Source organism: Xenopus laevis, chromosome 7L (assembly GCF_017654675.1).
Source record: "Xenopus laevis strain J_2021 chromosome 7L, Xenopus_laevis_v10.1, whole genome shotgun sequence".
Classification (NCBI taxonomy): domain Eukaryota; kingdom Metazoa; phylum Chordata; class Amphibia; order Anura; family Pipidae; genus Xenopus; species Xenopus laevis.
In genome coordinates, this window is record NC_054383.1 from 115,682,204 (window position 1) to 115,708,745 (window position 26,542).

General features: G+C 39.0%; 1 protein-coding gene across 2 annotated transcripts in view; it reads right to left on the minus strand.

Moving 5' to 3' along the window:
• The window catches only part of LOC121395622 (SH3 and multiple ankyrin repeat domains protein 1-like), a 60,759-nt gene that overhangs the window by 20,180 nt on the left and 14,037 nt on the right, over window positions 1-26,542 (minus strand). For both annotated transcript variants that reach the window (XM_041569602.1, XM_041569601.1), the window contains exons 2-3: window positions 3,575-3,657; window positions 1,450-1,574 (exon numbers count right to left, since the gene is read on the minus strand). In XM_041569602.1, the coding sequence (XP_041425536.1) occupies window positions 1,450-1,574; window positions 3,575-3,657 (208 nt within the window). The remainder of the gene's footprint in view (window positions 1-1,449; window positions 1,575-3,574; window positions 3,658-26,542) is intronic.

A 26,542-nucleotide genomic window follows, 5' to 3' on the forward strand; every position in this document is an offset into this window, starting at 1 on the left:
GTTGGGAGAATTCAATAAAAAGAGGGCAACATTTAGGGTATGTAGTACCTGGTCTTAACTGGCCTATGTTCCTCTGAGAAAAAGGAAATCATTTTTAAAATTTTTAGGATTATTTGGATAAAATGGAGTCAATGGGAGATGACCTTTCCGTAATTCAGAGCTTTCTGGTTTATGAGTTTCCTGATTATGGATCCCATAACTGTATCGCCAAAAGAAGTTCGATCCCTGCAAACATCATGACACAGATCCCGGCATGGATTAAAACATTAGGCTTCTTTTTGTGATGTATTGTCTCGGTGGTGGTACATTTCTAAATGCGCTTATCAGGGAAGATTATTTTATTTATAAGCAGTACATAGTTGCAAAATTTCCTTTATCTCTAGGCAAAGCTTGCCGTTTTTATTCTCTGGAAATATAATCCATAGATAGTGATGGCCGAATAAATTCGCCTGGCACGAATTAGCGGCGGATTCCCGCGTTATGCCACAGGTGAATAAATTTGTGAAAATTCGCCGGCGTTTTTTCCGTGAAAACGTTCGGAATGCTCGATTTTTTTCGTGAAAAGGTTCGAATTGCTCCATTTTCCATGAAAACGTTTGAATTTCTCAATTTTTTTGTGAAAATATTCAAATTGCTCTATTTTTCCGTGAAAACGTTCAAATTTCAAAAAAATTTGTGAAAACTTCGAATTACAGAAATTTTTCAAGATTTTTCGCAAATTTTTCACCGTTTCGCAAATTTTACAGGAAATTCTCAAATTTTTCGGAAAACTGGAGAGATCCGCCTATCACTATCCATAGATTTTAAATCTAAACAAATGGACAATATCTTATAACCGGGGATGTAACAATAAGAGACCTGGACGGCCAAGAGAAGCCCAAACCGATGAGCAGTTTTCTTAAAAGTATTTCTATATGTTGCCTTTTAGGAGACTGTGTTTTCCTTACTTTGTATCAAACAATTAATTTTTTTTTGCAAGGGATCCTGCATACATGCCATTAATTCGCTATATATATATATATATATATATATATATATATATATATATATATATATATATATATATATATATATATAGCTGTCTGGATGCCGGAACAACTCGTGTATAGGTGTAAGTTGCCTGGGTGCAAATAAAGCCCAAAAAGATAAGTATATACCAGAATGAGGCTCGCACTCACAGATCTTACAAAGAAATAACGGTGTTTGTTAGTCAAAAATAAGAACTAATGTTTCAGCTAGCTTTGAGAAAGGCTAGAGTGCTAGCTGAAACGTTAGTTCTTATTTTCGACTAATAAATAATAGAAGACCTGTGAGTGCGAGCCTCCTCCTGGTCTATCTATCTATCTATCTATCTATCTATCTATCTATCTATCTATCATCTATCTATCTATCTATCTATCTATCTATATATATTGGAACCATGACTGTAACCTAATCAGTCTGTGTTACCTCGATTAAAAAGTCTCCCATTCTAAGACCTGCCCTCCAGGCCACGCCTCCTTCATCCACACTTTCCAAGTACTGCAGGGCTGGAAACGCCGGTGTCGGAGTGAACTCTTCAATGGGGGTTTGCGCTGTAAAAGAATCAAAAACATTATTTTTCGAAATGGATGATAACATACTATACTTGGTCCTCACTGCAAACTGCCTATGGGAGCTGTTACGTTTCACCTCATTATACTGCATGCCCCCCATTGGGATAGATATATATATATATATATATATATATATATATTAGGGATGCACCAAATCCACTTGCCGAACCCCCGAATTCTTGCAAAAGATTCAGCCAAATACCGAACCAAATCGGAATCCTAATTTGCATATGCAAATTAGGGGTGGGAAGGGGAACGTTATTTTTAACTTCCTTGTTTCGTGAAAAAAAGTCATCCGATTTCTCTCCTGCCCCTTGAGATTTAGATTTAGTTCAGCCTGGCAGAAGAATCCTGGACGAATCCCGGATTCGGTGCATCCCTAATATATATATACAATTATGCTATTTCTCTGCACCCCAAGAATAGTGTAGGTAAATAAAGAAACAGTATAAGCATTGCAAAAGGGTATATTTTTCCTTTAGTTAAAAAAAACCGCACAAATCAGTTTTAGCAACCCTGCCTGGAAATACGAGAGAAGTCGTGATTGTTGACTTGGACCATGTGATAAAACATCTTTACAATGAACATTAATATGTTTAAACTGTGCATGCAACGTAAGGGGCCCTTCAGGTATAACTTGTCTATGTAAGAATTATGGAATGTTCATGTCATTTTCCCACCTGACCAATAGAGGGAGTTGTAGGGTAAGACATTGTAGATGGGAAAGTAGGTATATATATATATATCTCACAGTTAGGTAGCAATTTCGTAACCTTAAGCAGCAGAGGAAGGAACAATCAATTATATCTATTAAGCTCCTCAGTGGTCTCTTTCCTAAATGGAGGGCAAGTTACATGTTCATCATTATGGGCATGGGTGTTGAATTGCATGCTGTTCAATTGTGTGGCTTTTGTGAACACAATGCCTTGTGCTAAGGTTGCAAATTGTTTATGTACTAAGGTTGCACTTTGGCGGTCACGATTTGTGCATGTGTTTGGCCTACCTTCTAATAGTAAATTAAATCCCTTATCTCAATGATCCTTGGACTTTAGTTGAGGGATCTGTTTGTAAAAAGGCCCTGCTCGTTAGAACTTTCAGGTTAATAATGCATAGCACAACAAAAAAGTGTTCACTCCCAAACCTCTATTTGACTTTTATTCTATGCTTCCAGGACAAAAAATCTTACCCCAACTGGTCTACAAACTATCCAGTTCTCCAGGCTCCTTGAGCAGGGCCCATCAGTGGGCTACCACTGGACTAGGGAACATGGGCATGGGCACACACGTTAATCTCATTTAGGTTGCAGTGTACATAAGGTCCAATGAAGCTAGACAATATTGGGGTTGGTGGGATAGACCGTTCACGGAGCAACATACTTGGAGAAGGACAATGAGGTTTTTATTGAAGCTACGGGCTAGACTAGGACACTCACCCGTTGTAGATGAATTTAAGAGCAAGTGTGAGGAAAAATATTATTCACAATGTTTTTTTAATTCATCTTATCTAAGTTTATTACCTAAACCTTAACAAAACACAATACAACAACTACATTTTGACTTTGTAGTATGTCTTCAGTTTTGTCACTCGTCATTGATGAAGTCTTCTGCAGTTCTTGGGCTCAATGAAGTGACTGTGGGGAAGGGGAAAGAAGGCTGCCTCCCTCTAATCACTGCCAGGTGAAGAATCACTATCGTCATCCCACATGGCTGCACATACTGCTATATGATTGATTTAAAGACGAGGCCTCCTCAATCACAATCTAGGCAGTTTGCAGGTCTACGTATGGCTCCCATCCTCCGAGGTGCAATACAGATGTGATCTTTCACATCTTCTATTAAATCGGCTTAATCTTGGTCATTTGTACTTGTTAGAGCAGAGAGTGCCTTCCCGTTGCATGGTGGGAAGCACCAGTACTCAGTGTAGGCCCATCAGTGCATAGAGACATTTGTTACCCATCATAATTATAAGAGAGTCCTCACCCTTTGCTCCTCTCAACACAAAGCCAAATCCTTCACTGTCTTTCTTCTGCAACAGCACAGTCTTTTCTTTGATGATGTAGTCACTGAAACACATAAGAAAAAAAATCAATGTTGAATTTGTGCCTCGTATCAGTTTCTGGCAAATCCAATGAAAAAACGAGTGCACAGTAACGTTCTTCCTAAATTATTTGCTTATAAGCCAAGTACAGGTCTGGGACCTGTTACCCATAGTGATGGGCGAATTTTCACTTTTCGGCACCGCAAAAATTTTTTGAACATGCGTCGGAAAAGTCGCTCGCGTCAAAACCGTATTTCGACAACACTATTCGGACCGCCACTGGCTTTAAACGTTTTGCAAGTTTTGCTGGAAATTCGCAAATTTTTCGACGAAAAGGGAGAAATTCGCCCATCGCTAGTTATCCAGAATGCTCGGGACCTGGGGTTTTCCAGATAATGGATCTTTCCGTAACCTGGATCTCCATACCTTAAAGGGGGTGGTTTACGTTAAAGTTAACTTTTCATATTTTATAGAATAGCCAATTCTAAGCAACTTTTCAATTGGTCTTCATTATTTATTTTATATAGTTTTTTTTTTTAATTATTTGCCTTCTTCTACTGACTCTTGCCAGCTTTCACATAGGAGTCATCGACCCCATCTAAAAATCTAATTTTCTGTAAGACTACACATTTAGGGGCAGATGTATGAAGGGTCGAATATCGAGGGTTAATTAACCCTCGATATTCGACTAGGAACTAAAATCCTTCGACTTCGAATATCGAAGTTGAAGGATTTAGCGCAAATCCTACGATTGAACGATCGAAGGATTATTCCTTCGATCGAACGATTAAATCCTTCGAATCGAACGATTCGAAGGATTTTAATCCAACGATCGAAGGAATATCCTTCGATCAAAAAAACATAGGCAAGCCTATGGGGACCTTCCCCATAGGCTAACATTGACTTCGGTAGCTTTTAGCTGCCGAAGTAGGGGGTCGAAGTTTTTTTTAAAGAGGCAGTACTTCGACTATCGAATGGTCGAATAGTCGAACGATTTTTAGTTCGAATCGTTCGATTCGTAGTCGTAGTCGAAGGTCGAAGTAGCCCATTCGATGGTCGAAGTAGCCCAAAAAACACTTAGAAATTCAAAGTTTTTTTAATTCGAATCCTTCACTCGAGCTTCATGAATCGGCCCCTAATTATTGTTATTGCTACATTTTATTACTCATCTTTTTATTCAGGCCTCTCCTATTCATGTTCCAGTCTCTCATTCAAATCAATACATGGTTGCTAGGGTATGGACCCTAGTAACCAGATTGCTGAAATTGCAAAGTGGAGAGCTGATGAATAAAAAGCTAAATAACTCAAAAACCACAAATATTAAAAATTGAAAACCAATTGCAAATTGTCTCACAATATAACTCTCTACGTCATACTAAAAGTTAACTCAAGGGTGATTAACCCCTTTAAGTCTGCTAGAAAATGATTTAAGCATCATTTAACATGGGTTTGCTTCCACTAAGGATTAATTATAGCTTAGTTTGGATCAAGCCATGGTACTATTTTATTATTGCAGAGAAAAAGGAAATACTTTTTTTTAAAAATTTGGATTATATGGATAAAATTAAGTCGATGGGAGATGGCATTCCTGTAATTCAGAGCTTCCTGGAAATATGTTTCTGGATGACGGATCCCATAACTGTAATACCTTTTTGGCATATTCACTAGTGATGGGCAAATAAATTCACCTTGCGTGAATTTGTGGCGAATTTCCACTTTTCGAGAATTCAACGTGGGTGTCAATTTTCGAACTTTGCTAATTTTTCACCGTTTCGCAAATTTTTCCACAAAGCAAAACGGGAGAAATTCGCCTATCGCTAATATTAACTTCTAGGCTCTAATTCTTTGAATCACAAGGATTGGATTTATTATCTGGGAACTTACTTTCCAAAATAAGGGAATGCCAATTTCTATAGGGTCCTAGAGTTCGCCAAAAACTGTATCGTGTGATTAATGGCAACTAATGGCTAGCACACATCATTGAACTGGATTTTAGAGTCTATGGGGTATATTTATCAAAGAGTGAAGTTAATACTGAAGTTCCGCCACTAGAGTGAAAGTCCGCCACTCTCCATTCATTTCTATGGGATTTTTATAGGCGTATTTATCAAAGGGTGAACTTTCACTTTCACCCATTGATAAATACGCCTTTCAAAATCCCATAGAAATTAATTGAGAGCTGCGGAATTTCACTCTAGTGGCGGAACTTCACTCTTTGATAAATGTACCCCTATATCAAGGCAAGCATTTGTATTTGCCTGGAATCAAACCGAGAACTCAGAATCAGAGTTCAAGCCTAAGTAGCCTCCATTTATAAAGTATGCATAAATGCAAATATGGCCAGATATTATTTTCTGTGCCCCAACTGTAAATGTCCATTTAAGATAAAAAAAATGGAGATGTCCTCCATGTTATTCCAGTTGGGGCTTCATCAAGCTGTCCAGACTTTATAAATCAATAACAAATTTCACTCTGGAGAGCTCATCAATCATGCAATCATCTTTTTATTGTGTATTGCATTTAAGATAAACCCTTATTATAAATTCTGTATACTCTAATACTGTACAAAGTCACCTTCAGTAAAGAGATGAGTCTACTGCAACCAGGGGCAGAACAAGGCCACACCGAAGGAATATGTTTGGGGCTCTAGTTTAGACAACCATTGTTGACAGGTTGTGTCCATGCTTGCAATGTTTAACACAAAATGAATGTAAATATCAATATTCATATTTTCCGTTTTGGGACACAAAGGCAGGTCCACTATAAGGGATGACAACTGGGATTTGGAAGGGGTCTGAAAAATGTTATGTCTAGGGCAGGGGGTCTAGGCATTTATTTCCGATTTCTGTTCCTAAAACTCCACAGACTGAGACAGGGCAATGGCCGCTTCCCTGGATTTACAAAACCCCTGTAATATTTCAAATGCGCATGTATTTCTGCTAGTGGGTCATTGATCACCAACTCCAAAAATACCAAACCCTTTACTATCAGTGAATACAGGAATAAGAGCTGCAAATTTAGCAGAGAACCGGAATAAAAATAAAAATGAATCTATTACTTATGACTAACTACGCAAGACCATAAAACGAGCAACGATAACAAAGGAGTCAAGGAAATTCTATAACAAGAGATAGTGCACAAAAGGTCACTCATGTGGGCCCTTGCATGTTACATAACTGCTGAGTTTAGAAATGGGATTCTATGAAAGATGCCATCTGCAAGGTCTGCCTGAGCGGATGTAATTCAACGCTTATGCTATACAGTATTCTCCGACAGAAATCGAGCCCAATTGTCAAGCAGGAATTAGACCGCCAGCTTCAGATCTCTTTGGGCAGGCACAGTTCCAAGGTAGATGCGTTTAATGTCAGAAACGCTGTGATTTGGAATAAGTGACGAAGCCAGTATTTTTCTGAGATCTTGGAGGGATCGAACCTAACCTTGCACAGGATGGTAAATGAACAGCTGAAGTTATAAAGGACGAGAGCAGATTTTTCCCCCATCTATAGGGAAAATAACAAATGCCACAGTATTGACTTTTAAGAAAAAATGTAATTTTCAAAATTCAATGTCAACTCACATAAGCCAACATCTGATAGAGTGCAGACGTGGGATCTGTTATCCAGAATGCTCAGGACCTGGGGTTTTCCAGATAATGGATCATTCCATAATTTGGATCTTCATACCTTAAGTCTACTAGAAAATCATGTAAACATTAAAGGGATACTGTCATGGGAAAAAAAAATCTAAATTTCAAAATGCATCAGTTAATAGTGCTGCTTCAGCAGAATTCTGTGATGAAATCCATTTCTCAAAAGAGCAAACAGATTTTTTTTATATTCAATTTTGAAATCTGACATGGGGCTAGACATATTGTCAATTTCCCAGCTGCCCCAAGGCATGTGACTTGTGCTCTGCTAAACTTCAATCACTCTTTACTGCTGTACTGCAAGTTGGAGTGATATCACCCCCTCCCTTTTTCCCCCCAGCAGCCAAACAAAAGAACAATGGGAAGGTAACCAGATAGCAGCTCCCTAACACAAGATAACAGCTGCCTGGTAGATCTAAGAACAGCACTCAATAGTAAAATCCAGGTCCCACTGAGACTCCTTCAGTTACATTGAGAAGGAAAAACAGCAGCCTGCCAGAAAGCATTTCTCTCCTAAAGTGCAGGCACAAGTCACATGACCAGGGGCAGCTGGGAAATTGTCAAAATGTCTAGCCCCATGTCAGATTTCAAAATTGAATATAAAAAAATTCTGTTTGCTCTTTTGAGAAATGGATTTCAGTGCAGAATTCTGCTGGAGTAGCACTATTAACTGATGCGTTTTGAAAAAAACATGTTTTCCCATGACAGTATCCCTTTAAATAAACCCAATAGCCTGGTTTTGCCCCCAGTAAGGATTAATTATGTCTTAGTTGGGATCAAGTACAAGCAGCTGTTTTATTATTATAGAGAAAACTGATTATTTGGATGAAATTAAGTTAATGTGAGACAGCCTTTCTGTAATTCAGAGCTTTCTGGCTAACGGGTCTCAGGATAACGGATCTCATACATGTACCGGAGAGTTAGGTAGTTACATATTTAGGTTGGGTTAAAAAAAGGCAGTTGAAAGTCTATCAAGTTCAATCCTTTCAAAAAAAAAACTCCAATGCGCATATAAACCATAAAACATGCTAATTAGATGTAGATCCCAGTAGCCTCGATATTGTGGTTGTTCAAGAAAGCATCCAAGATAGTGATGGGCGAATTTGTCCCGTCTCGCCAAAAAATAAGCGAATTTTCTGAAACGGTCAAACAACTTTTGATGCCCATGTCAATTCTGCTGCTCGCGTCAATTTTGACACCGGTATTAAAGTCAATGGACGTCCGAATAATGTTGACGCGTGATGGTTTTCAAGCGAGCGGCGATCTAACACGTGTCCAAAATTTTTTGATTCGCCGCGAATTTTCAGCGGTTTCGTGAATTTATTCGCCGGCGGCGAAATGTGGAAGTTAGCCGCAAATTTGGGCCTGCCGAATTTATTCGCCCATCACTTATCCAAGCCACTCTTAAAAGACATTAATAGGATCTGCCTTCACAACATCACCTGGCAGGGCATTCTTAGTTTCAGTAAGATCCAAAATACCCCAGGTCCCAAGTATTCTGGATAACAGCTCCAATACCTGGATCCCTCATTTATTTTGCCAGCTATGAAACAAGACTGTGCTGCTTAAGTAGGGGCAAAGGGAAGGTATTCAGTTTTCTCTCTCAGCTTTATATACTCTGTTCTTGGCCCTCTAACAACATGCAACCTCAAGTGGTGGCATTCCTGGTTGAAATATTCTTCAGGAGACAAAGGGGCAAATTCACTAAGATTCGTAGTTGCGCCAGGCGTAACTTCGCCGCACTACGCCACACTTCGTCAGGCGTAGTTTCGCCAGCGCTTCGCAAATTCACTAAAATCCGAAGTTGCGCTCAGGGGTAGCGTAAGGTTGCGAAGTTGCGCTAGCGTTGATTCACTAAGTAAAGCGAAGTTACGCTAGCGAAGGCTAATTTGCATACGGCGCCAAATTCAAATTTCAATGGAGGAATACGTATCAGCACTACAAATGGCTAGAAAAGCTTGAAAACATCAAATAAAATTTTTATTTTGCCCTACACATGTGCCCACTGTCTAGGTAAGTTGCCACGAGTCAGGAAATGTAGGGGGGAAGGAGAGGAGCCCCAAAAAATTTTTCGATCTTTTTCAGCCTATCAGCCATAATGTAGAAAACACGCCAGCGTTTTTTGGGACTTAGAAAAAATTTTGCCTTTTTTTGAAGCAATCCCTATCTACTCTATTGCGCTTCGCCTGGTCTGAGGTGGCGAAGGAAGTCTAGCGTAAAAGGTAGCGTTCAGTACACTGTGCGCATTAGTGAGTTTGCGTAGTTACGTCACTAGCGAAACTTCGCCAGGCGTAAGGGTGCGAAGTAACACTAGCGAAACTAGTTCGTTAGTGAATTTGCGCAGTAACGAAAATGCCAAACGCTAGCGAAGTAACGCTAGCGTTCGGCGCTTCAGCGCTTAGTGAATTTGCCCCAAAGACTACTAGTATAAGTATCTGGAGATGTATTTGTAGGCATGGTCCTTCAAAGAGGGATACTGTATCACCATGCTTGTACAGGCCTATGATGCTGTAATATTATTTCTTCTCAGTCCAGTTGTTGGGTTATGGTCATGATTATTTAAAAAAATAACTAAATACATAAATATTCAAAATCCCAGTTAAGAAGCAGGTCTTATTATTTATACAGGGATCATGTATCCTTGCTTTTTTTTCTTTCTTTTTGCATTTTTTCTGCAAGTCATTGCATCCATTTAGGTCACTGTATCCAAAAAAAAAAAAAGGTAAAAATGTAATTTCCTACTCATTGAACTTTATGCTGTTCAGTGAAATCCATTTGAAACTTGTGTAATATTTCTTTTTTAAATGTGTGTAAGTGGGTCAGCACACACACTGTGGTTTATATTATAAGCAGAGACTTCAGAGTATCCAGAGGCTCCCTGCTGGCTTGTTAAGTGTAAAGAAAAACGTTCGTCCCACTGGGGCCCTGTGTTTAGTCTGGAACTTTACACTGACTATTTATCTTATGTGTTTGGTTTCACTTGCAGCCATTGCTAGAAATGCAGGCCAGAGATTACTGGACTAACATGAAAATGAAATGCCCCAATTTGGTCTTTGTTAGTGATGGGCGAATAAATTCGCCTGGCGTGAATTTGCGGTGAATTTCCACGTTTTAAAATCGAAAAAATCCCACGGAAATTTGTCGCCAAAAATTCACCCGCATCAAAAAATTTTGGACGTGCGTCCGAAAACTCGATTGCGTCATAAAACGCTGCGGACTCCTATTGACTTTAACGGGGCATCAATGTTCAAGTTTCACAATTTTTTCGCCGTTTCACGAATTTCACTGGAAATTCATGAATTTTCCACGAGAAATGATGCCAACACTAGTCTGTTGGTTTCAACAAAGGTCTAGACTTATTAGATGGTTTTTATTCAGATTGATAAAGGGGAGACGCATTGTTTACCTTATGTTCAATGTCTCTCCAAAACGAAACTCAAAATATCTTTTTGAAGAGTTGCAGACCAGCAATAAACTGATTGTGAGAATAGAATTCTGGGCCCTCTGCTATTCCTCCTTCATTTTGAAATTCCTACAAATGCTAAATTGCTGGCTGCAGTCTAAATTCTACACTGGACAGGGAAGTCCAGTATGTTTTATCCAGAAAGGGTGGTAACCTTGCAATGGAGTTTTTAAGTTGCTCTACCAAACAGGGGGTATGTAGTAGATATATTAATCCCCAACAAAGGAGGGAATTGAGTTGAGGACATCACTGTCTTTGTCTTCTGCAGGAAGACTTACTAATGCATCCAGTACAAATATGGAGACTTCTAAACAGGGTTTGTGGAAATGGAAAATGGAAATAACTTTGTTTGGGCTACTCATCTTGTAGTCTTTCAATTATGCTAAAGGGGTTGTTCACCTTTAAATTAATATTTCATATGATGTAGAGTGATATTCTGAGACAACTTGCAATTGGTTTAAATTTTATAACTATTATTAGTGCTTTTCGAGTTATTTCGCTTTTTTTTCAGCAGCTCTCCAGTTTACAATTTCAGCAAACTGGTTGCTAAGGTTCAAATTATCCTAGCAACCACACATTCATTAAGAGACTGCAATATGAATAGGAGAGGCCTGAACTGAAAGATGAGTAATAAAAAGTAGCAATAACAATACATTTGTAGCCTTACAGAGCATTTGTTTTTTAGATGGGTCATTGACCCCTGATTTGAAAGGTGGGGAGAGTCAGAAGAAGGAGGCAAATAATTCAATAATTTTAAAAAAGAAAAAATGAAGGCCAAATGAATAGTTGTTTAGAATTAGCCATTCTATAACCTACTAAAAGATAATTTAAAGATGAACCACCCCTTTAATCTAAAGCAGGGATCCCCAACCTTTTTCATCCGTGAGCAACATTCAGTTGTAAAATGAGTTGGGGAGGCTTTATGCTGGTACAATTTTAAAATTTAGTAACATTGGCTGAGCGTTGTTTGGTGGTTTGGTTGCTTGGTTATATAATTAGATTTTAATTTACTTATTTTAATCTGTGGAACAACTTAGATGACTTTACCAATCATATTTACTCTCATTTTCCTATTAGGCATTTTTGCTACAAGTTGTATTGGTGTGCCTCATTGTTCTGCTTTGATCTTTTGTTGAAATTCCTGCTTGTTTAACGTGGAAAGAGTTGGGGAGCAACACAAGCATGAAAAATGTTCCTGGATGGAGCCAAATAAGGGTTGTGATTGGCTATTGGTAGCCCCTATGTGGACTGGCAGCCTATAGGAGACTCTGTTTGGCAGTACATCTGTTTTTTATCCAACCAAAACTTGCCTCCAAAGGGACTAAAAAATAAGCACCTACTTTGAGGCCACTGAGAGCCACATCCAAGGGTTTGGGGAGCAACATGTCGCTCACGAGCTACTGGTTGGGGATCACTGATCTACAGCATCACAGCTAAAACTAGCAAGGGATATATGGATAGGGATGTCGCGGACTGTTCGCGTCCGCCGCAAGTTCGCGAACGTCGCGCGACGTTCGCCAATAGGCGTTCGCGTCAAAATCGTTCGACCATTCGACCATTCGATCGCTAAAATCGAAGGATTTTCGTTCGAATCGAACGATCGAAGCCATTGGATTGAATGAAATCATTCGATCGAATGGCTTCGATCGTTCGATTCGAACGAAAATCGTTCGATCGAACGATTAAAATCCTTTGATCATTCGAATCGAACGATTTTCGGATGTTCGAAGTTCGCGAACTGTTCGCGAACTGTTCGCAATTTTTGCCGGTGTTCGAGAACGGCGTTCGCGAACACATTATCGGCGGTTCGCTACATCCCTATATATGGACTGGACATTAGACAACAGCTTGAGGGTCACAGAATATGGAACTTTACACTGCTACACGATTTTTACTATTTAACAAAAAAAATCAGTAAGACCTCGGCATACGTCAGCAGTTGACAAGGGTAAGAAACAGTTTCTATCGGCAAAGTAGCATTACTTAAAAGGTAACCCATGGTATAGGAATTAAATGACACATTCCCCAGTTTTACAAAGTGCCAGAAATCTACAGTGACCAGAATCTAAATGTGCCCTAATTCTACTAAACAGAGTGAAATTCATTGCATAAATAAGAATATCTTGGTGTAAGTTATTCTATGGACTGAGCCTCATCTATTTGCATATTTTTATGAAGGAGAGGAAGTCACCCTGATTGCTCTGAAGAGTTCACTACATCCAAACACCCCTCCCAGTGGAATGCCTTCCCGACTACAGGCTTTTGAATTAAAGCAAAACCCTCAACATTCAAATACAACAAAAGCTCTAAATAACGGAAAGGCCCTCTCCCGTATCCAAATAATCCAAATTTCTAAAAATGATTTAGTTTCTCTCTTCAATAATAAAACAGTAGCTTGTACTTGATTCAAACTAAGATATAATTAATCTTTAATGGAAGCAAAACCAGCCTATTGGGTTTATTTAATGTTTACATGATTTTCTAATAGACTTAAAGGGGACCTGTCACCCTAAGAAATAATTTCAAATTCTTTTCTATCATGTTAGTTGAGCAAAATAAACTTTACTTACACTGTATTTATTATTTAAATTTTGTTTCCTTCTGTTTTGGAATTATACAATCACAGAAAGCAGGCAGCTGCCATTTTGTGGACACGGTTATTAAGGAAAATTGTGTATCACCCCAAAATCTTGTGTATGAACCAGAATGAGGGACCTAATGTCCATGTGCAGTGCCGTACACAATTATAGAGCCTGAGGAGGGAAGGGGGGATGCGAGGAGAGCAGTGACATGTAGGAAGTGCTGAATGGAAAGTGAAAGTAATTGACTGCCCCGCCTCTATGCCACGGGCATAGAGGCGGGGCAGGTAATATTTGATTGACAGTTTAGATATTTAAACACCTTTATAACAGGTATGGATGTTTTAATGAAAAACATTTTTGGGGTTCCATATTTAATTTGGAAAGGACTTTCATTATGCAGTTTTTTTATGTGTAGGTGACAGGTCCACTTTAAGGTACAAAGATCCAAATTCTGAAAAGATCCATTTACTGGAAAACCCCAGGTCTTGAGCATTCTGGATAACAGGTCCCATACCTGTAAAAATATTTTACTTTTGCAAAACAAATCTTTTTTAAGTATGAAACAGATTTTGTTCACATGAGTGTAAGTTCTTTTAATTTTCTAAAGAATTTTTTTTTTCATTTTTGTCTAAATTTTAGCTAAAATTCTGCTTAGGGAAATTTTTTATTATAGTGCCTGTCTATGTAAAAATATGTCTAAAAGAATTTTTTAAATACATAGAAGCAAGTAAGCTAAAATGAAATGATTAGTGATGGACGAATTTATTCGGCAGACATGGATTCACAGCAAATATCCACATTTTGCCGCCAGCAAATGTTTTTGCGAAACTGTGGCGAAAAATTTGCACTGGAAAATTCACTGCAACAAAAAAATTGTCTCGCACATAAAAATTGTCGCACCTCAAAATTATTCGAACACCCATTGACTTTAATGCATTTGGACTAAAGAGTCGCGCATATCGCTCGTGTCAAAATTGTTGTGCGTCAAAATTATTTTGCCGCCCATTGACTTTTTTCAGGGTTTTGCTCAATTTTTGGCGAAGCGAAACGGGACAGATTCACCCATCACTAGAAATGATTTGTTATGGGAAAGAGACTTTGTCATTGAGGACATAATAAATGTAAATGGGCAGCTAAGAATATCCAACATTCTCACTGCAGCTTTAAAGAAAAAAAGTCAAACACAACAGAGAAAAATAGTCAGTAATGTTGCCTTTGAGCCTTGGCAAAAATCTGAATACTTTATTCTTCCTTCCAGTGTGTCATTTCATAATGATAACACATGCTATAAAAGAATGCCTTGTCCTGTGAGGCAGTATTTTAATAAAAGAGGAAAGAAATTGGCTGATAATGCCAATTTCTTAAGAGAGAGGAGTGGAGGAACATAAATCTATGACAAAATGAATGCTGAGCTGCTTGTTATTGTCACATAAAACAAGAATAAAGATGGGAAGCCAAGTACAGCAATGGTCGGGAAAGAAACAAGAGACAAGGTGACAAACATATATTTCACCTTACATACAGTGATCCTGATCAATTTTCATATTTGGGATTAAATGTTGATAATAATAATAATAATTATATCAAAGTTTAGGAAACACCCCAACAATTATGAAATTTGAAGTTGTGTGAATTATATACAGCATATATGTCTATACTACAGAATTACAGAAACACTATCTCTCATAAACTCCATTTTAATCAAATCCTTTCTAAAAATGATTTCCTTTTTCTCTGTAATAATAAAACAGTAGCTTGATCCCGGCCAACATAGAATTAATCTTCATTGGAAGCAAAACAATCCTGTTGGGTTTATTTAGGGGCACATTTACTAAGCTCGAGTGAAGGATTAGTTAAAAAATACTTTGAATTTTGAAGTTTTTTTTTGGCTACTTTGCCCATCGAATTGGCTACTTCGACCTTCGACTACGACTTTGAATCGAACAATTCGAACTAAAAATCGTTCGACTATTCGACCATTCGATAGTCGAAGTACTGTCTCTTTAAAAAAAACTTCGACCACCTACTTCGCCACCTAAAACTTACCGAGCACCAATGCTAGCCTGTGGGGAAGGTCCCCATAAGCTTTCCTTGCTTTTTTTGATCGAAGGAAAATTGTTCAATCGATGGATTAAAATCCGTTTTACAAAACCCTCGATATTCGACCAATAGTAAATGTGCCCCCTAATGTTGAAATGATTTTTGAGTAGACTTAAGGTATGGATCCAATAAGGTTTCATTTTATCTTAGTTGGGATCAAGTACAAGCTACTGTTTCATTACTACAAGGAAAAAGGAAATCATTGTTAAAAATTTGAATTATTTGATTTTAATGGAGTGTATGGGAGACCATCTTTCCAAAATTGGAGCTTTCTGGATAATGGGTTTCTAGATAATGAATACTGTGCAAGTATGGGATCTATTATCCAGAAAGCTCGAGCCCTGGGGATTTCCAAATGACAGATCTTTCCATAATTTGGATCTTCATACCTATAGGGGCAGATTCATTAAGGGTCGAATTTCGAAGTTAAAAATACTTCGAAATTCGACCCTCGAATTGAAATCCTTCGACTTCGAATATTGAAGTCGAAGGATTTAGCGCTAATCCTGCGATCGATCGATCGAAGGATTTTTCGTTCGATCGAACGATTAAATCCTTCGAATCGTTCGATTCGAAGGATTTTAAATCCAACGATCGAAGGAAAATCCTTCGATCAAAAAATCACAGGCAAGCCTATGGGGACCTTCCCCATAGGCTAACATTGACTTCGGTAGGTTTTACCTGCCGAAGTAGAGGGTCGAAGTTTTTTTTAAAGGGGAAGTACTTCGACTATCGAATGGTCGAATAGTCGAACGATTTTTCGTTCGATTCGTTCGATTTCGTTCGAACGAATTTAACCAATTCGATGGTCGAAGTACCAAAAAAATACTTCGAAATTCGAATTTTTTTCATTCGAATCCTTCACTCGAGCTTCATGAATCGGCCCCCAAGTCTACAAGAAAATCATGTACACATTAAATAAACCCAATAGGCTGGGTTTGCTTCCAATAAGGATCTTAGTTGGGATCAAGTACAAGGCACTGTTTTATTATAAATGGAAATAATTTTTAAACATTTCAATTACTTGGATAAAATGGACAGTGATGGGCGAAAAATTAGCGAAACGCAAATTTTGACGCCAGCAGCGATTTTGACGCCCGCATGATAGTTTTGACGCAAGTGTCTATTCCGACACACGTCCAAAGTTTTTAGACGCTGGCAAATTTCCGCAGCAGTTTTGGGAATGTATTTGTCGGGGGTGAAATGCAGAAATTCGCTGCGAATTCGAACCTGCCGAATTTATTCGCCCATCACTAAAAATGGAGTCTATGGGAGATGGCCCTTCCGTAATTTGAAGTATGTCTCTCAACACATTCCCACCCTCCCCCTGCACCTCTTTTTGCTATCTGTCAAAACCATTGCAGCCACTACCCTTCCCTGTACACTTGAACCCCCCAAACTGCCTGACACCCCACCCGACCTGCCGCCTTGTACTTTTTATAGGGTCACAAAACTCGTCTTTGACTATTAATATCTGTACAAATCACAGCAGGGTAGGGGGGACTTTAATCACGATAGATAGATTTGCTAGACAGTTATTAAATTCATTATATGAAATTCAATTATCCAGAAAACACCAAAATACAGGAATGCCAATCCCCAATGTGCTCTATTTATAAACTGTTATTCACTGAGGACAGGGTCAGACTAGGCAGGACATCGCTCAGGGGGCTCATCGCTCCGGGGGATTTGTGGCAGGGGCCCATGCGGGTGGCAGAGGGAGGTTCAGGGGCCGGAGAACGGGCCCCCGATGTGGCAGCCCCTATGGGCCCAGACACCTCCCCCTGGTCCGACGCTGACTGTGGACTGTTAATAATAAAACAATATCTTGTCTGTGATATCAACTAAGCTGCATAAATCCATGTTAACAGCAAAACAATTCGTTTTTTTTTTGTTGCTATATTTCTGAATGTTTTCTTAGTAGCCTAAAACTTGATGGTACTCCATATTACAGAAAGATCCTTTTTTCAGAAAACCACAGGCTAAGCATTCTGTATAACAGATGCCATACCTGTGAACTCAAGCAAGCATGATACCGTTTTCATTCCATTTCTTGAAAATGAAAGATGACTGCTATCTACTGTATAGCTGAGATTTAAGTAAGTAATTGTGTGAGAAACAGGATGGCAGCTTAGACTGATATGAATAAAAATGATATGCACATGCCTATAGCTCCAGCAGCTATGCCAATATGCTTTACAGAATAAATCTAGAAAAAAGGATAGAAAGTAAAACCCTGGTTCACCTTCAAACAACTAGTTGGTTTCAGATAGATCACCAGAAATAACGTCTTTTTCCAATGACTTTCTACTTTCTATGTGTGACCGTTTTTCTAATATTGAAGTGTAAAGGGTCCTTTTTCACCTTCTGAAGCAGCCCTGGAAGGGGGGGTCGCCGACCCTGTAAACTGTTCTAAATGGATACTTTTCATTGATACATTTCTTATCTTTGTCCCTGCTGAGCAGAATCACTGTGTTTCATTACAGGCAGCTGTTAGAATTGATACAATAGTTACTAATACTCCAGAGATGCTGCTGAGAAATGGATCAACTAAATGTTGCAAAATTGTAACAGTTTAGAGTCTGCACTAGTGATGGGCGAATTTATTTTGGCAGGCGCGAATTCGCTGAATTTCCGCCTAAATTTGCTAAACCGCAGTGAAAATTCGCCAGCGTAAAAAAATGGATGCCGGCGTCTGTTTTTTTTGGACCCCTACAGAATGTGGTAAATTTCAAATTTAAAAACAACCCAGCAGTGAAACGTTTCAAAGCTTGACAAAAGTAGGCATATGTAATAAGGCACCAAATCTGAGATCCGTTTCAGGTTTTGTCCCAATCTCAACATTTTTTTAAAATATTTGGCAAAAAAAAGTTCAGTCAAACGAATGAAGGAATTTTTAAATTTTTCTCAAATCTGAATATGCGTTTACATTTGCGTTTACATTTTTTTTTGGTTGAATTGAACCAATTTTTCTGGATTTAGCCATACAAGGACATAAAAAATTAATTCAAATTCAAAAAAAATAAATAATTTGGTGCATGCTTAGTGGCAATAACAGATGTAAGAGGAGGACACAAGTTGGAGGAAAGCCATTTGGCTAAAAAGTTTAAATGGGAGAAGGAAAAAATAAGGATGATACGGGAAAGAGACATAACGGTACTTCATTATAACTAGCAGATTGGCCTGAAAAACAGGCCAAATCAACATACCAATATTGTTGTAGAGGTAAAAATAGTAATATATATGCCCAAAAGGAAGATCATGAACAAGAATGGAGGTCCACAACCCTTTATACCCTTGAGCAACATTCAGATGTTAGTTGGGAAGCAACACAAGCATGCAAAATGTCCCTGGGGTGCCAAATTAGGGCTGTGATTGGATATTTGGTACTACTAGGACTGGCAGCCTAAAGGAGACTCTGTTTGACAGTACAGCTGGTTTATATACAACCAAAACTTGCCTCCAAGTCTAGATTTCAAAAATAAGCCCCTGCTTTGAGGCCACTGGGAGCAACATCCAAGGGGTTAGTGAGTAACATGTTGCTCACGAGCCTCTGGTTGCCAATCACTGTACAAAAAGATTACAAACTGTTTAACAGTAGATCAAAAGAGCAAAGAACTGGCCACGCTCAATCAGATCATACTCTCAAGTGCTTTTCATTTTAAACGTAGCTTATAGAATGAGTTGTGTACATTTAGACCAAACAACATAGAGTTCCTGGCAGTGCAGTGTAGTTACATTATTACTTGTGGCTTATGGACTGAGTAGTGTATATTTAGACCAAACAACATAGAGTTCCTGGCAGTGCACTGTAGTTAAATTATTACTCTCATGGCCCATAACAGAATCCTAAATCTGCAGGGAGGTTGGTAGAAAATTAGACTCAGTATCAGTATCAAATGTAATTCTCTGAATATAGACCGTGACTGTATAGAATGTGTCCCTGAAGAGAAGAGATGTGACACAGTTGTTGTGTATGAACCTGTTGCACCTACAGCAATAAATAGAAAGACTTCAATGGGTAGAGGCAATGGAGAATTGTAGTTAGTAAGTAACTGAATAACCGGAATAAACTGCACTTATGCATATATTCTTCAGGGCAAGTATGGAAAGCATAGATGCTGCTTCTGCTTGCAATAAACTGACAACCATTTATTAATTACATACATTGTCTCCCGCAGCAGAACTACTGTGGCCGCTCATTCATTCACACCAATAGACAAGATGGCAGATAGAATTGCCACTTAGCAGGTATTTTAGCAACCTGGTAAAATGATGTTCGGTCCCACTGTTGTTGATAGGGCACAAAAAAACAACTGTAGCAGGGATCCTCAACCTTTAATACCCGTGAGCTGCATGCCAATGTAAAAAGAGTTGGGGAGCAACACAAGGTGCTGAGGTGCCAAATAAGAGTTGTGATTGGCTATTGGTAGCCCCTATGTGGACTGGCAGCCTACAGGAGACTCTGTTTGGCAGTACATGTGTTTTTTATGCACTAAAACTTGGGTCCAAGCCTGGAAATGAAAAATAAGCACCTGCTCTGAGGCCACTGGGAGCAGCATCCAAGGGATTGATGAGCAACATGTTACTTGTGAGCCACTGGTTGGGGATCACTGAAATATGGGAAGTTGGGAACCCTACAGGCAAGATGCTGCAGTCCCAACTCTGTACTTTAGAAGTACTACCTTAACCTCCCTCACACAAGTATCATCCCTGTCACTCAACAGCTCCCCCCAGCTCTACTTAAACCGCACAGGACATCTTTTATGAATGCAAGCGCAAAGCATAAATTTGGATGCAGAACTGAACATAAATCCCATGATTTTAATCAACTTGAAGTGCTCTAAAGCACATGTCATAGGACATAAATCCTCTCTTACGGGGTTATTTATTAAACTCCGAATGGAAAAATCACAACAAAAATCTTGATTTTTTTTTTTATAAAATCAGACTTTTAAAAAAATCACAAAATGTTTTGGGATTTATTAAACCCCGAGGACGGATAAGGCCGAAATCAGAAAATCCGCCATCTCAGACCTTGAGATTGCATATAAGTCAATGGGAGAAGTCCCAATGATTTTTTGATGTGTGCTGGGTTTCGTTTTGGAGCTTTCGGGTGAAAAATCTGAAAAAATCATGAAAATTTGATTTTTTTTCCCCCACAAAGCAAATTTTCAGGAAAATGTAATAATACATTTAGCAGAACATATTGAGATAATATTGAGATAAATTCGGACTTTGATAAATAACCCCCTCAGTCTTCATTAGTGCAATTACCCATTTTAGCACACTAAGGGGCAGATTTACAAAATTCGAGTGAAGAATTCGAATGTAAAAAACTTCGAATTTCGAAGTATTTTTTGGGTACTTCGACCATCGAATTGGTTAAATTAGTTCGAATTCGAACGATTCGAACGATTCGAAGTAAAAATCGTTCGACTATTCGACCATACGATAATCGAAGTACTGTCTCTTTAAAAAATACTTCGACCACCTACTTCGGTAGATAAAACCTACCGAAGTCAATGTTAGCCTATGGGGAAGGTCCCCATAGGCTTGCCTGTGATTTTTTGATCGAAGGATTTTCCTTCGATCGTTGGATTCAAATCCTTCGAATCGTTCGATTCAAAGGATTTAATCGTTCGATCGATCGATCGCAGGATTTGCGCAAAATCGTTCGACTTCGATATTCGAAGTCGAACGATTTTAGTTCCCAGTCGAATATCGAGGGTTAATTAACCCTCGATATTCGACTATTGATGAATCAGCCCCTAAGAGATTCTGGGGCAAATTCACTAAGATGCGAAGTTGCGCCAGGAGCAACTTCGCCGCACTTCGCCACACTTCGCCAGGCGTAGTTTCGCCAGGGCTCCGCAAATTCACTAAAATCCGAAGTTGCGCACAGGGGTAGCGTAAGGTTGCGAAGTTGCGCTAGCGTTGATTCGCTATATAAAGCGAAGTTGCGCTAGCGAAGGCTAATTTGCATACGGCGCGAAATTCAAATTTCAATGGAGGAACACGTATCTGCACTACAAATGCCTAGAAAACCTTCAAATCAGCAAATAAAAATTTTATTTTGCCCTACACATGTGCCCACTGTCTAGGTAAGTTGCCATGAGTCAGGAAATGTAGGGGGGAGGAAGGGGAGCCCCAAAAAATTTTCAATCTTTTTCAACCTATCAGCCATCATGTAGAAAACACGCCAGCGTTTTTTGGGACTTAGAAAAAAAATTGACTTTTTTTTAAACAATCCCTATCTACTCTATTGCGCTTCGCCAGGTCTGAGGTGGCGAAGGAAGTCTAGCGTAAAAGGTAGCGTTCAGTACACTGCGCAAGTTAGTGAATTTGCGTAGTTTCGTTGCTAGCGAAGATTCGCCTGGCGTAAGGTTGCGAAGTAACACTAGCGAAACTACGCCAGCGTAGGTTAGTGAATTTGCGCAGTAGCGAAAATGCCAAACGCTAGCGAATTAACGCTAGCATTCGGCACTTCGCGCCTTAGTGAATTTGCCCCTCTGTTTCTTTAACTTCATAACTTTATAACAACATAGCAAAGAGACTTTGTGCAGCTGTAATATAATTTAGCTTTGGTGGTGTGTGTGTAGCTCAGCCTTGGTTTTGCTTGACCCATGAGCATAATGATATTGTGGTTTCTTAGGGTAATATGATTAGAACGTGGGTGAAGACAAGTAAGAGGCCAAATTCAGACCAATAAAAGCTGCCAAGTTGGCCCCTACAGGCTGAGTTGGCAACTTCTTGCCATGCGTTAGGCTCATCTAAAAAGCTGCCAGATATCTATTGGCCTGGTTATAAAATACCATTAGCCAAAGAGCACATTGACGTCGCCTAGATCGAACCACTGGATAAACCAGATTTGGCCCAGCAAGTGGGTGACCAGATCAGGTAGAGATCCACTTGTTTGGAGAGAGCATGGCCAGCCATAAGAAAACATGCCCACTGACTTTAATGCATTTGGACAAAAAAGTCGCCATAAGAAAAAAGCCAAAAGGTATGAAACACATAAGGAGGATTATAAAAAAAAAAAAAGTATGTATATTACATTTTTAATATGGAGTGTTGAAAAAAACTGGTATTTTTTATGGAATCTTTTTTTTTTATGGGGCACTTTTTTATATTAAAAAATATCATCACAACTATTACATGATGCAAAAAAGGAGTCACAACACTGCCATTGCAATCAAATACAGAGACAATTAAAGAGTATGTGTATACTGAATATCTTACAGTTTCGGTGTCTATTATATTTTTTTTTGTCCAGGTTTTCTCTACCCATTTTAAGATCCCATTTGAATCATCACAATGAAAATATTTCCATTGCCTTAACTAATGGAACAACCACATACTATTTGATGACAGAAATGCACAACTAGATGAGCAAAAAGACCCTTTAAATAGGTAAGAACCAGTAAGAGCCTCGCCATGACTGTAAATGAACCTCACTGCCCGGGCTAGTAGCTTTCAAAGTGCAGGAAAGTTCCCCAAAGTAAAACTGGACTTGCATTTATTTATGAATGTGAGTGCAAAGGGCAAAAACAAACGCAAAGGCAGAGTCTGCTGTCCCCAGTAGAACTGAGAATATACTTATTTCCCAATTGTCTACACACTGGTTTAACCTGCTATTTTCCCTTCAAACCTGCATCAAAAAAACATGGCAACCACTGCCTTAGAAGAGATTAACCATATTACTACAGGTAGGGGACCTGTTATCCAGAATGCTCGGGGACCTGGGGGGTTTTTCCGGATCTTTTCATAATCAGCATTATTTGTGTCTACTAAAAAATAATTTAAACATTAAATAAACCCAATAGGATTGTTTTTTCTACAATAGGATTAACTATATATTAGTTTGGATCAAGTACAAGGTACTGTTTTATTATTATAGACAAAAAGGATTATATGATTAATTTAGGGGTGCACTGAATCCACTATTTGGGATTTGGGATCAAATCCTTTATGAAAGATTCATTTGAATACTGAACTGAATCCTAATTTGCATTTGCAAATGAGGAGCGGGAAAGGAAAAAGTAGGACAAACATTTTTTACTTCCTTGTTTTGTGCCAAAACGTCATGCGACTTCCCTTCCTGCACATAATTTGCAAATTAGAATTCGGATTTGGTTCGGCCAGGCATAAGGATTTGACTGAATCCGAATCCTGCTGAAAAAGGCCGATTGCTGGCCGAATTCCAAACCGAATCCTGGGTTCAGTGCATCCCTTGATTAAAATGGAGTCTATGGCATATGGCCTTTCTGTAATTTGGAGCTATCTGTATTAGGGATGCACCGAATCCAGGATTCGGTTCGGGAATCGCCCAGGATTCGGCCTTTTTCAGTAGGATTTGGATTCGGCTGAATCCTTCTGCCGGCCGAAAATGAATCCGAATCCTAATTTGCATATGCAAATTAGGGGCAGGAGGGAAATTGAGTGACTTTTTGTCAGAAAACAAGGAAGTAAAAAATGTTTTACCCTTCCCACCCCTATTTTGCATATGCAAATTAGGGTTCGGATTCGGTATTCGCCCGAATCTCTCGTGAAAGATTCGGGGGTTCGGCCAAATCCAAAAAAGTGGATTCGGTGCATCCCTAATCTGTATAACAGATCCTATACCTGTACATTCACTTGGTCTTACATTTCTGCCATTATGGTGGTGCTCCAAAGAAACCTAAACTCCGTAAATTTTACTTACAGTATTAGTTTCTTAATTGTAACTCAGTATAACAATGCCCAGGCCCGGATTTGTGAAAGGCCACCAAGGCCCAAGCCTAGGGCGGCAGGATTTTAGGGGGGCAGCATGCTGTCCGACCACATTGGTTCAGAAATACTGGGGATGAGCAGGAGATACAATCATTTTTTTTAATTTCCCGTAAGCCAATACCCATTGCTCCAGTCCAGATGATGAAAATTTACACAAATAAAAGGGAGGGGACAGGGTCTAGGGGCGCCCGCTATATAAATCCGGCCCTGACAACGCCTCTTAGTATCCTTTATACCCTCTAAGTAATCATTGCAGGGGCATAACTGGAGTGCACCTGGCCCAGCGCACTCTGATCCCCATCCTCCCGCCCACTTCCTGTCCCGCCTCTGTCCCGCCACCACTCCACCCAATCCCGCCCCACTTGCTTCTGCCATGAAGTGAGCAGCTGGAGTTTTTTTATTAGTTATAGTTGAAGCAGACCAGGTCACTCTTCCCTGAGCCCCCCGGCGACTGCATCGTCTATAGTTACGCCACTGAATCATTGACCGACACCACTAGCAGACACAATAAAATGCCGGTTTCTAGTCGGCAACAGGCAGCTCATTGGATGCCCATTTGCTTCTCTAAGAAGCTCCAAGAGCATCAAATTTTAATTTTACTAACATTTTTATTCAGTTCCTCCAAATGTGTGTTACTGTTTTAATTATAGTATCATCAGCTATAAGGGTAGGAATCATATTTTTGTGATGTACAGTAGGCATTTACTGCAGACATCCCTGCAGAGCAGTAAAAAAAAAAAAAAAAGATATGCTATTTCCCTTCCTAAAGTTCTGATTGATGACATTGCACTGAAATGAGAAGGAAGTTAGTCAGGATACATTCAGCTGGAGAGGAGAGGCGAGTCTTAGCCCATCCTATAAAATCATCAGCATCGAGGTTGCTTTTAAGAAGATGGCAATTTATGTTGAATGAGGATGCCAGTTATGTCATGTCACAATTCATCTCGCCAGAAATGATTCCACGGTCTGCATGAAGTTTCTCTCGACGAATATACTATAAATGTATTTATAACACATACAGATATAGGAACTGTTATCCAGAAACCCGTTATCCAGAAAGCTCCGAATTACTGGAAGGCCATCTCCCATTTTAATGAATTCATTCCAAATTTTAAAACATATTTATTTTTTCTTTGTAAATAATAAAACAGTACCTTGTACTTGATCCCAACTCATATATAATTAATTCTTATTGGTGGGAATACAATCCTATTTAATGTTTAAAGGGGAACTCTAAACCAAAATTTGATAAAGAGGCCCACATAACACAGAAATCCCTAATATACCCATCACAGTTATCTGCTTTTTCAAAAAGTCTAAATAAATGCCATTTCTATGCTGAAATCCAGCTGTTTAACAGTTCTTCTCTTTCTGCATCATTTGAAATCCTGGCAGGGAAGGAGGGACTAAACACTGATGTTACAAATTGTAAGAACTTCTCCACAGCTTACAGACAGCATGCAGGAACTACATAACCCACAATGCATTGCACTGGGATGTTCCTTTCCTTATTGAAATCACGTGTGCAGGGAATTGTGGGGTTTGGAGGATGAAGGCTGAGGACCGATGGCTGTTGATACAAAATAACAGTAGTCAGCCAGCTCAGCAAAGTGATCAGACCGATCAGCAGGAGAGCAGGGGGCTAGGCTTAGGGGACTGTCATAAACCATTAAAAATAATGAAAAGTCTGCATATTTTTTATTTGATGTATATTGCAAAGTTGCTTGAAATTATGTTTACTTTTCAAAAAGCTCAAGTTATGTTTTTGTGGAGTTCCCCTTTTTGATTTTTATCGGACGGTATGAACTTCTAAATCATGGAAAGACCCCATACCTTAAAAATTCCAGGTGCCAAGCATTCTGGATCTTAGGTCCCATACCTGTATATGTTTTATGCTAAATATCTTTCACTAATTAATTAACAGAAAGGAACAAACTGACTAAACAATTTGTAACATATCATTTTGTCACATTTTGCAGAATGCAGCATTTATGGAAGAGGCTAATTATACCAACAACCTTGTCCTCATCCTTGACCAAAGTCTAAAAGCTCTAGAGCAGCAACGTGACGCCAAAATGGCTCTACATCTCTTAAAAAAAGCGCAACAGAATATTGATAAGTTGACCTAGAGGTAGAAAGCTCTGTTTCTGATGCTGAACCTCCCTGTTTGAATTGTCACAGTCAGCCTGTTATTTAAAGGGTGGTTCACCTTTACCTTAACCTCAGTCTGTAATAGAATGGCTAATTCTAAGCAAATTTTCAATTGACCTTCATTTTTATTTTTTTTGTAGTTTTTAAATGATGTTCCTTCTTCTTCTCACTCCAGTTTTCAAATGGCCCCATCTAA